The sequence below is a fragment of the Anomaloglossus baeobatrachus genome, chromosome 5 (genome assembly GCF_048569485.1).
Source record: "Anomaloglossus baeobatrachus isolate aAnoBae1 chromosome 5, aAnoBae1.hap1, whole genome shotgun sequence".
Classification (NCBI taxonomy): domain Eukaryota; kingdom Metazoa; phylum Chordata; class Amphibia; order Anura; family Aromobatidae; genus Anomaloglossus; species Anomaloglossus baeobatrachus.
In genome coordinates, this window is record NC_134357.1 from 506,323,323 (window position 1) to 506,333,978 (window position 10,656).

A 10,656-nucleotide genomic window follows, 5' to 3' on the forward strand; every position below is an offset into this window, starting at 1 on the left:
TGGTTGCCGCCTGCAGGAGCTGGGAAGACGGCTGGTGGAACCGTAAGGGACCGGGACAGGGTAGTGGCCCGCAGGTACCGAACTGGGGAACCAACTGGAAACCGGAACACCAGGAGGGGTACATAGACCCAGAACGAGGCCCAGAAGCCACTGGATTGAGTCGAATTCACTGATTGGGGTCAGGACCTTAGGTCCTTTCCCACCCAAGTCCCGACTGAACACAACAGCCCGACAAGGGGGATAGAAAGCCACCGCTCAGGCAGAGAGATCCCACGGGCCAGCGTCTGCGGGCAAACGGGCTCTCCCGACACACACAAAGCCGGGGAGCGGACTACTGTCGCTGAGGCATAGGCAGTCAAAACCTACAAAACGAGGTGCAGGAGAAAGGCAGGAACCACCGAACTGGGTGGGGGACCAGACGCAGCTGGAGCGGGCACCGACCACCATCCTTTTGGTTTACCAGAGACTCCGGTGTATCTGTCATAGTGAGTACAACAGTGCCCTCGGGCCGCGCACCGCACTAACACGCCCGCACCTCGCAACCACCGGGCCCCGGGACCATCACCCCCTGCCCACGGAGGGGTCAACACCAGGCTGCACAACACCGTCCCCGGGAGCCTAGTTAACGGCAGCGGTGTTGTCCACACTCACCACAACCCGTGGGTGGCGTCACAAACTTAAATTCCTAAACACCACGGTCCCGGCCGTGAACCTCCCCACCGAAGACCACCCCTCCCCCTCACGTAGTGCCAGCTTCCCTTCAGAGTGACATGACCGCTGGGTCCGGAGGCGCTCGAGCCACCCACCGACGAGCCCGGATCCGAGCGGTACACATTTTTTCCTGATAGCTTCTTTTTCGCAAGGGTATGTGGTTGGAGTCACAATTTTGAGGTAAAAAATATATTTTTTTATTTTTCGAGCTCAACATTATACATTTTTGTGAAGCCCCCTAGGGTTCAAGGGGCTCAGCAAACATCTAAATAAATTCCTTGAGGAGTCTGGTTTCCAAAATGGGGTCACTTGTGGGGGAGCTCCACTGTTTGGACACCTCAGGGGGTCTCCAAACGCGACAAGGCATCTGCTAATGATTCCAGCTAATTTTCCTTTCACAAATTTCAAATAGCGCTCCTTCCCTTCCAAGTGCTGCCAAGCAATTGATTTCCATGACATATGGGGTATCAGCGTGCTTAGGAGAAATTATACAATAAATGGTATGGTGCATTTCCTCTTGTTACCTTTGTGAAAATGCAAAATTTAAGGCTAAAGTAACATTTTTGTGTAAAAAAAACTAAAATTTTCATTTTTTTTCCTTCCACATTGCTTTGGTTCCTGTGAAGAGCCTAAAAGGTTAAAAAAACTTCTTAGATGTGGTTTTGTGCCGTGTGAGGGGTGCTGTGTTTTGGGTATTTTCTTCCACCTAGGTCTCTCAAAGTCACTTCAAATGTGATGTGGTCCCTAAATAAATGGTTTTGTAAATTTTGTTGGAAAAATGGGAAATTGCTGATGAACTTTGAACCCTTCTAATTTCCTAACAAAAAAAAGAAAAAAGTTTCAAAAATTGCGCTGATGTAAAGTAGACATGTGGGAAATGTTATTTATTAACTATTTTGTCTGACATAACTCTCGGATTTTTGGTCATAATAATTAAAAGTTTGAAATGTTCAACATTTTGGCTAAATTTCCGATATTTTCACAAATAAACGCAAAAAATATCAACCTAAATTTACAACTATCATGAAGTACAATATGTCATGAAAAAACAATGTCAGAATCACCGGGATATGTTGAAGCGTTCCAGAGCTATAACCTCGTAAAGGGACACTGGTCAAAATTGTAAAAAATGGCCGGGCAGGAAGGTGGAAATGGGCTCGGGGGTGAAGGCCTTAATATTAAAGACCTTCATTTAAAAAACTGCATTCTTTTATTACTTGTTATCTTTAACTTATATTTAAATTTGTTGGGTGATCTGAAACATTTAAGGATGACAAACATGCAAAAGAATAAGAAATCAAGAAGGGGGCAAACACTTTTTCACACTACTGTAATTCATTAACATTCAATTTATCTTCATAATATGGACGGAAATCAATCCATGTAGTCATGGCATTGGTCATTATTATCCTGGCACCATAGAGTAAGCAGCTGCAATGAAGGGATGTACTTCATGAGTCACAAAACATAGGTACAGTGCTGGCCAAAAGTATTGGCACCCCTGCAATTCTGTCAGATAATACTCAGTTTCTTCTTGAAAATGATTGCAATCACAAATTCTTTGGTATTATTATCTTCATTTATTTTGCTTGCAATGAAAAAACACAAAAGAGAATGAAACAAAAATCAAATCTTTGATCATTTCACACAAAACTCCAAAAATGGGCCAGACAAAAGTATTGGCACCCTTAGCCTAAGGCGGGCTTTGCACGCTGCGACATCGCAAGCCGATGCTGCGATGCCGAGCGCGATAGTCCCCGCCCCCGTCGCAGCTGCGATATCCTTGTGATAGCTGCCGTAGCGAACATCATCGCTACGGCAGCTTCACATGGACTCACCTGTCCTGGGACGTCGCTCTGGCCGGCGACCCGCCTCCTTATTAAGGGGGCGGGTCATACGGTGTCACTGCGACGTCACACGGCAGGCGGCCAATAGGTGCGGAGGGCGGAGATGAGTGGGATGTAAACATCCTGCCCACCTCCTTCCTTCCGCATATCCTACGGGAGCCGCGGTGACGCCGGTAGGAGATGTTCCTCGCTCCTGCGGCTTCACACACAGCGATGTGTGCTGCCGCAGGAACGAGGAAAAACATCGAACAGTCGCATCAGCGTAATTATGGATTACGCTGACGCTACACCGATGATACGATTATGACGCTTTTGCGCTCGTTAATCGTATCATCTAGGCTTTACACACTACGATGTCGCCTGCGATGCCGGATGTGCGGTGCGTCACTTTCAATTTGACCCCACCGACATCGCACCTGCGATGTCGTAGTGTGCAAAGTACCCCTAATACTTGGTTGCACAACCTTTAGCCAAAATAACTGCGAACAACTGCTTCCGGTAACCATCAATGAGTGTCTAACAATGCTCTGCTGGAATCTTAGACCATTCTTCTTTGGCAAACTGCTCCAGGTCCCTGAGATTTGAAGGGTGCCTTCTCCAAACTGCCATTTTGAGATCTCTCCACAGGTGTTCTATAAGATTCAGGTCTGGACTCATTGCTGGCCACTTTAGTAGTCTCCAGTGCTTTCACTCAAACCATTTTCTAGTGCTTTTTGAAGTGTGTTTTGGGTCAATGTCCTGCTGGAAGACCCATGACCTCTGAGGGAGACCCAGCTTTCTCACACTGGGACCTACATTATTCTGTAAAATTTGTTGGTAGTCTTCAGACTTCATAATGCCATGCACACGGTCAAGCAGTCCAGTGCCAGAGGCAGCAAAACAACCCCAAAACATCAGGGAACCTCCGCCATGTTTGACTGTAGGGACCGTGTTCTTTTCTTTGAATGCCTCTTTTTTTTTCCTGTAAACTCCATGTTGATGGCTTTTCCCAAAAAGCTCTACTTTCGTCTCATCTGACCAGAGAACATTCTTCCAAAACGTTTTAGGCTTTCTCAGGTAAGTTTTGGCAAACTCCAGCCTGGCTTTTTTATGTCTCGGGGTAAGAAGTGGGGTCTTCCTGGGTATCCTACCATACAGTCCCTTTTCATTCAGACGCCGACGGATAGTACGGGTTGACACTGTTATACCCTCGGACTCCAGGGCAGCTTGAACTTGTTTGGATGTTAGTCAATGTTCTTTATCCAGCATCCGCACAATCTTGCGTTGAAATCTCTCGTCAAATTTTCTTTTCCTTCCACATCTAGGGAGGTTAGCCACAGTGCCATGGGCTTTAAACTTATTGATCACACTGCGCACCGTAGACACAGGAACTTTCAGGTTTTTGGAGATGGACTTGTAGCCTTGAGATTGCTCATGCTTCCTCACAATTTAGATTCTCAAGTCCTCAGACAGTTCTTTGGTCTTCTTTCTTTTCTCCATGCTCAATGTGGTACACACAAGGACACAGGACAGAGGTTGAGTCAACTTTAATCCATGTCAACTGGCTGCAAGTGTGATTTACAGTTAGGTCCAGAAATATTTGGACAGTGACACAATTTTCGCGAGTTGGGCTCTGCATGCCACCACATTGGATTTGAAATGAAACCTTTACAACAGAATTCAAGTGCAGATTGTAACGTTTAATTTGAAGGTTTGAACAAAAATATCTGATAGAAATTGTAGGAATTGTACACATTTCTTTACAAACACTCCACATTTTAGGAGGTCAAAAGTAATTGGACAAATAAACCAAACCCAAACAAAATATTGTTATTTTCAATATTTTGTTGCGAATCCTTTGGAGGCAATCACTGCCTTAAGTCTGGAACCCATGGACATCACCAAACGCTGGGTTTCCTCCTTCTTAATGCTTTGCCAGGCCTTTACAGCCACAGCCTTCAGGTCTTGCTTGTTTGTGGGTCTTTCCGTCTTAAGTCTGGATTTGAGCAAGTGAAATGCATGCTCAATTGGGTTAAGATCTGGTGATTGACTTGGCCATTGCAGAATGTTGCACTTTTTTGCACTCATGAACTCCTGGGTAGCTTTGGCTGTATGCTTGGGGTCATTGTCCATCTGTACTATGAAGCGCCGTCCGATCAACTTTGCGGCATTTGGCTGAATCTGGGCTGAAAGTATATCCCGGTACACTTCAGAATTCATCCGGCTACTCTTGTCTGCTGTTATGTCATCAATAAACACAAGTGACCCAGTGCCATTGAAAGCCATGCATGCCCATGCCATCACGTTGCCTCCACCATGTTTTACAGAGGATGTGGTGTGCATTGGATCATGTGCCGTTCCCTTTCTTCTCCAAACTTTTTTCTTCCCATCATTCTGGTACAGGTTGATCTTTGTCTCATCTGTCCATAGAATACTTTTCCAGAACTGAGCTGGCTTCATGAGGTGTTTTTCAGCAAATTTAACTCTGGCCTGTCTATTTTTGGAATTGATGAATGGTTTGCATCTAGATGTGAACCCTTTGTATTTACTTTCATGGAGTCTTCTCTTTACTGTTGACTTAGAGACAGATTCACCTACTTCACTGAGAGTGTTCTGGACTTCAGTTGATGTTGTGAACGGGTTCTTCTTCACCAAAGAAAGTATGCGGCGATCATCCACCACTGTTGTCATCCGTGGACGCCCAGGCCGTTTTGAGTTCCCAAGCTCACCAGTCAATTCCTTTTTTCTCAGAATGTACCCGACTGTTGATTTTGCTACTCCAAGCATGTCTGCTATCTCTCTGATGGATTTTTTCTTTTTTTTCAGCCTCAGGATGTTCTGCTTCACCTCAATTGAGAGTTCCTTAGACCGCATGTTGCCTGGTCACAGCAACAGCTTCCAAATGCAAAACCACACACCTGTAATCAACCCCAGACCTTTTAACTACTTCATTGATTACAGGTTAACGAGGGAGACGCCTTCAGAGTTAATTGCAGCCCTTAGAGTCCCTTGTCCAATTCCTTTTGGTCCCTTTAAAAAGAGGAGGCTATGCATTACAGATCTATGACTCCTAAACCCTTTCTCCGATTTGGATGTGAAAACTCTCATATTGCAGCTGGGAGTGTGCACTTTCAGCCCATATTATATATATAATTGTATTTCTGAACATGTTTTTGTAAACAGCTAAAATAACAAAACTTGTGTCACTGTCCAAATATTTCTGGACCTAACTGTAGTTATTGCCAACACCTGTTAGGTGCCACAGGTAAGTTACAGGTGCTGTTAATTACACAAATTAGAGAAGCATCACATGATTTTTCAAACAGTGCCAATACTTTTGTCCACCCCCTTATTTTATGTTTGGGGTGGAATTATATCCAATTTGGCTTTATGACAATTTTTTTTTTTTTTCATTGAAGACAAGTTAAATGAAGATAATAATACCAAAGCATTTGTGATTGCAATCATTTTTTAGGAAGAAACTGAGTATTCTCTGACAGAATTGCAGGGGTGCCAATACTTTTGGCCAGCACTGTAAGTGTCCATCCATCCATCCATCCACAGGATGCAGAATGTGCCAACAATATTCTCCACACCTTTAGTCCACCTCCAGACAGAAAAGGCGCATGGATTTTTTTGCTGCTTGTGCCAATTTCTGACCCTCCTATTATCAGTCTAGATTCAATGTTTTTCATTGCTCAGTGATATCATTTTCACGCTCTTTTGCCAAATAAAGTATTTTACCTTCTGTTTCTTTTAATCAGCAATGACCCTGGATCTGGTCGTCTGCTGCTATATCTGTGACGCCATGGACTAGCCAGGTTGTCACAGGCAGTCCCATACACACACGCCCCCCCCCCCTCTTAGTAAGGTGACAGCAGCCAAACTACTGAAACCCTCCGGGTTTGATGTTCACACCAGGGGGTCGGAGCCAGGTGGTTGGCTCCGCCCACCGAGGAGTTCACAAGCCCTGAGGCGGGAAAAACAGTAGTTTAGATGAGTTTTGACAGTGAAGTGGAGTTGAGTGAAGTTCAAGGGCAGACCTGCGTCTAGGTCTGCCATAGGCTACATCAGGTGTCTGGATTGGAGCCCAGTCACCGATGGCAAGGAGGCAGACGGTGGTGGCCACCTGCAGGAGCTGGGATTACAGCCGGTGGAACCGTAGGGACTGGGGAAGGGCGGTGGCCCGCCGGTACCGAACCGGGGAACCGATTGGAAACCGGAGCACCAGGAGGGGTACTCAGACCCAGTACGAGGCCCAGAAACAACTGGGCTGAGTCAAATCAACTGATTGAGTACTGGACTTTAGGACCTTTCCCACATAAGACCCGACTGAAGACAACAGCCCAACCATAGGGGTAAAGCCACCGCCCAGGCATAGAGACCCGAGGGGCCAGCGTCTGCGGGCAAAGAGAGCTCTCCCGACACATATCAAATCGGGGAGCGGACTACCGTTGCTCAGGCATAGGAGTCGTGATTTCTACATAAGTGAGGTGCAGGAGAAAGGCGGAAACCACCAACCTGATAAGGGGAAAACTGCAACCGGCTGCGGGCACCGTTCACCATCTTGTTTGGTTTGCCAAAGACTCCAGCGTGTTAGTCATAGTGAGTACCACAGTGCACCGCGCCGCACCGACACCCCAGCACGCATCCTGTTCCTCCGCCTCAGCACCTCCCTCGGGCCCCCGGGACCATCATCCCCCTTACCCACGGAGGGGGTCAACACCAAGCTGCGCAACACCGTCCCTGGGAGCCTAGTCAACGGCAGCGGTGGTGTCCATCCATTCACCACAACCCGTGGGTGGCGTCACGAACTTAAATCCCCTACAAACAACCGCGGCTCCGGCCGTGGACCTACCCACCGAAGTCCCTACGTGTAGCGCCAAGCCCCTTTCAGAGCGACGTGACCCCCGGGTCCGTGAAGAGCTCGAGCCACACACCGACGAACACGGATCCGAGCGGCTCGGCAGCCGGCCGAGCCCCGGGGCGGTACATATCCAATCTGTGTAAGGAATTGTGACTGTATTCGGACACAATAGTTGCGCTTTAGGCTGCTTTCACACTACGTTTTTTTAACATGCGTCATGAACGTTTTTTTGCTGTAAAAGCGGATCCTGCTTTTACAGCAAAAAAACGCATGCAAACGCGTGTTATTTTGCAGGATCCTGTCACTTTAAGTTTATGGGCGGGCATTGGAGTCATGTGATCGGGAGTCAGTGGAACTGAACGTGATAGACTAGGAGCCGGCTCGTAACCAAGGTAAACATCGGGTAACTTGCTTGGATACCCGATATTTATCTTTGTTAAAGCGTCTGCAGCTGCTAGGAGCTGGGCTCCCTGCACACGTAACCAACGTAAACATCTGGTAACTAAGAGAAGCGCTTTCCTTGGTTACTCGGTATTTATCTTGGTTACGAGTGTCCGCAGCTCTCAGGCGGGGGATAGAGAGGTGAGGGGAGGGGAGAGAGAGAGGTGGAGAGAGACAGAGAGGGAGGGGGAGAGAGGGACTGATCAGCCGAGGCTGGTTTCTGGGCATGCTCAGTAGAGCAAGCAGGATCCTGTCTATCAGCATGCCAGCGTTCACATACGTTTGCATGCAGTATAGTCAGGATCCAGCAATTTGCAGTATTTGGACGCAGCTCAAAAACGCTACAAGTAGCGTTTTTGAAGAATGTTAAAGAACTGCAACTCGCTGGATCCTTACTATAACGCACGCAAACGCATGTGAACGCATGTTGACGCGAGTCCATTGCAAATGCATTGAAATGAAAACGCATTTGCACTGGATCCGTTTTTGCATTAAAAAAAACGTTCAGGACCCATGTTAAAAAAAAACATAGTGTGAAAGCAGCCTTAGCGCAGTATTCAGCTGCAGGGCATAACTGGGCTCCACATGTTCTCAGAACTAATGCTGACATTTTCCTTGATATGTTCCATATATTCAGGGGATCCAATATCACTGGATATTCTTCCTTGATCACACTATTCTCAGTATACTCTTCACATCATTACATGTAACAACCACATGAGGTCAGTAATTTTTTAAAATACTCGAGCTGCGACAGTGACAGTATATGAAGTAATGGAGATTGCTCAATCTTCCCATTCTGAACACTGATCTCTCCGATTTATGCTGCACTCTGCGGTCATGTGTCTACTAAATGTCAGATGAGAGAGTGAAAGTGTACCACCCCGGGGCTCGGCCTGCTGCCGTACCGCTCGGATCCGTGCTAGTCAGTGGGTGGCTCGAGCTCCTCCCGTCACGTCGCTCTGAAGGGAAGCTGGCACTACGTGTAGGGATCTCGGCAGGGAAGGTTCACGGCCGAGGCCGTGGAGTTTAAAGGTGTAAGTTTGTGATGCCCACGGGTTGTGGTGAATGTGGACACCACCGCTGTCGTTAACTAGGCTCCCGGGCACAGTGTTATGCAGCCTGGTGTTGACCCCTCTGTGGGCAGGGGGTGATGGTCCCGGGGCCCGGTGATTGTGAGGTGCGGGCGAGATGGTGTGGTGCAGTGCGCGGCCCGAGGGCACTATTGTACTCACTATGACAGATACACCGGAGTCTCTGGTAAACCAAAAAGGATGGTGGTCGGTGCCCGCAGCCGGCTGCGCTTTGCCCCTTTCTCAGGTTGGTGGTTCCCGCCTTTCTTTTCTCCTGCACCTCTGTGGTAGAACTTGACTGCCTATGCTTCAGCAACGGTAGTCCGTTCCCCGGCTTTATATGTGTCGAGGAACCGGGTTGCCTGCAGGCGCTGGCCCGTAGGATCTCTCTGCCTGTGTGGTGGCTTTCTATCCCCCTCGGTGGGCTGTTGCCGCCTTTCGGGTCTTGGGACGGGAAAGGACCTAAGGTCCAGACCTCAATCAGTGAATTGACATGGTCCAGTGGCTTCTGGATCTCGTTCTGGGTCTGAGTACCCCTCCTGGTGCTCCGGTTTCCAGTTGGCTCCCCGGTTCGGTACCGGCGGGCCACTACCCTGTCCCGGTCCCTTACAGTTCCACCAGCCGTCTTCCCGGCTCCTGCAGGCGGCAACCACCGTCTGCCTCCTGGTCACAGGGTATCTGGGCTCCTACCCAGATCCCTGACAGACGTTGACACAGTGCTACTACTCTCCTCCACTCCCTAACTCATCTGTTTGTGTTTTTCCCGCCTCCGGCTATCCGAACTCCTCGGAGGGCATGGCCAACCGCCTGGCTCCGCCGCCTGGTGTGAACATCAAGACCTGAGAGGAGTGACTCAGGGTTTTCAGGTTGGCTGCTATTACCTTATTAGGGGAAGGGTGTTTGTGCAACGGCCTACCTGTGACCACCTGGCTAGTCCAGGGTGTCACAAAAGAGTCTCTAATTAGTGTCCATTCAGTGTATAATACTGGTGGAAATAACAAGACTGAACAGAAGACCTTCACAGCCGTCTACACATCATAGGGGAGATTTCATGACACCTTCTCTCCACCTACCTGATCATCCTGAGGAACATCTGGATCTTCTTGTTTACAGTCCTGTGGAAGAAGAGGACGGGGACATCTCTCTGGTGTTGTCCTCTCACTGGATAGAACTGGAGGAAACACATACAGGGACTGAATTAATTCCTTACACACAGATAATTATCGGCCGTGTGTATTTAGTCCTGTCTATTACCTGGTGATGTGAGGGGCTGGGGATCCTCCATCATGACGTCCTTGTACAGATCTTTGTGTCCTTCTAAATACTCCCACTCCTCCATGGAGAAATAGATGGCGACATCCTGACATCTTATAGGAACCTGACATATACAATGATACCGTCATCCCCCGATCCCTTCATAGCGTTACTGTATAATGTCCCAGCATTCCCAGCAGTGTCACCTCTCCAGTCAGCAGCTCTATCATCTTGTAGGTGAGATCTAGGATCTTCTGGTCATTGATGTCCTCATGTATCAGGGGGAGAGGTGGAGGCTCCATGATTGGGCTCAGGGGTCTTCCCCATCCCTCAGACACAGGGTCCTGACAGCGGTCACTAGAGGTCTTCTTCACTACTGTGTAATCCTGGTTATGGAGAGACACATTAATAAATCTCACTACAGACATTTCCAGAGTCCTCACCTCTCCAGTTCTGTCCATCTGTTATTCCCATAGATAAGAAT

General features: G+C 48.0%; 1 protein-coding gene across 1 annotated transcript in view; it reads right to left on the minus strand.

Moving 5' to 3' along the window:
* Window positions 1-10,546, minus strand: part of LOC142312848 (uncharacterized) — a 57,376-nt gene extending 46,830 nt beyond the window's left edge. Inside the window, 3 exon segments of the mRNA XM_075351836.1 lie at window positions 9,992-10,089; window positions 10,173-10,296; window positions 10,379-10,546. Coding sequence (XP_075207951.1) covers window positions 9,992-10,089; window positions 10,173-10,296; window positions 10,379-10,474 — 318 coding nt within the window. The 5' untranslated portion in view covers window positions 10,475-10,546.
* Between the last annotated feature and the right edge of the window lie 110 nt (window positions 10,547-10,656).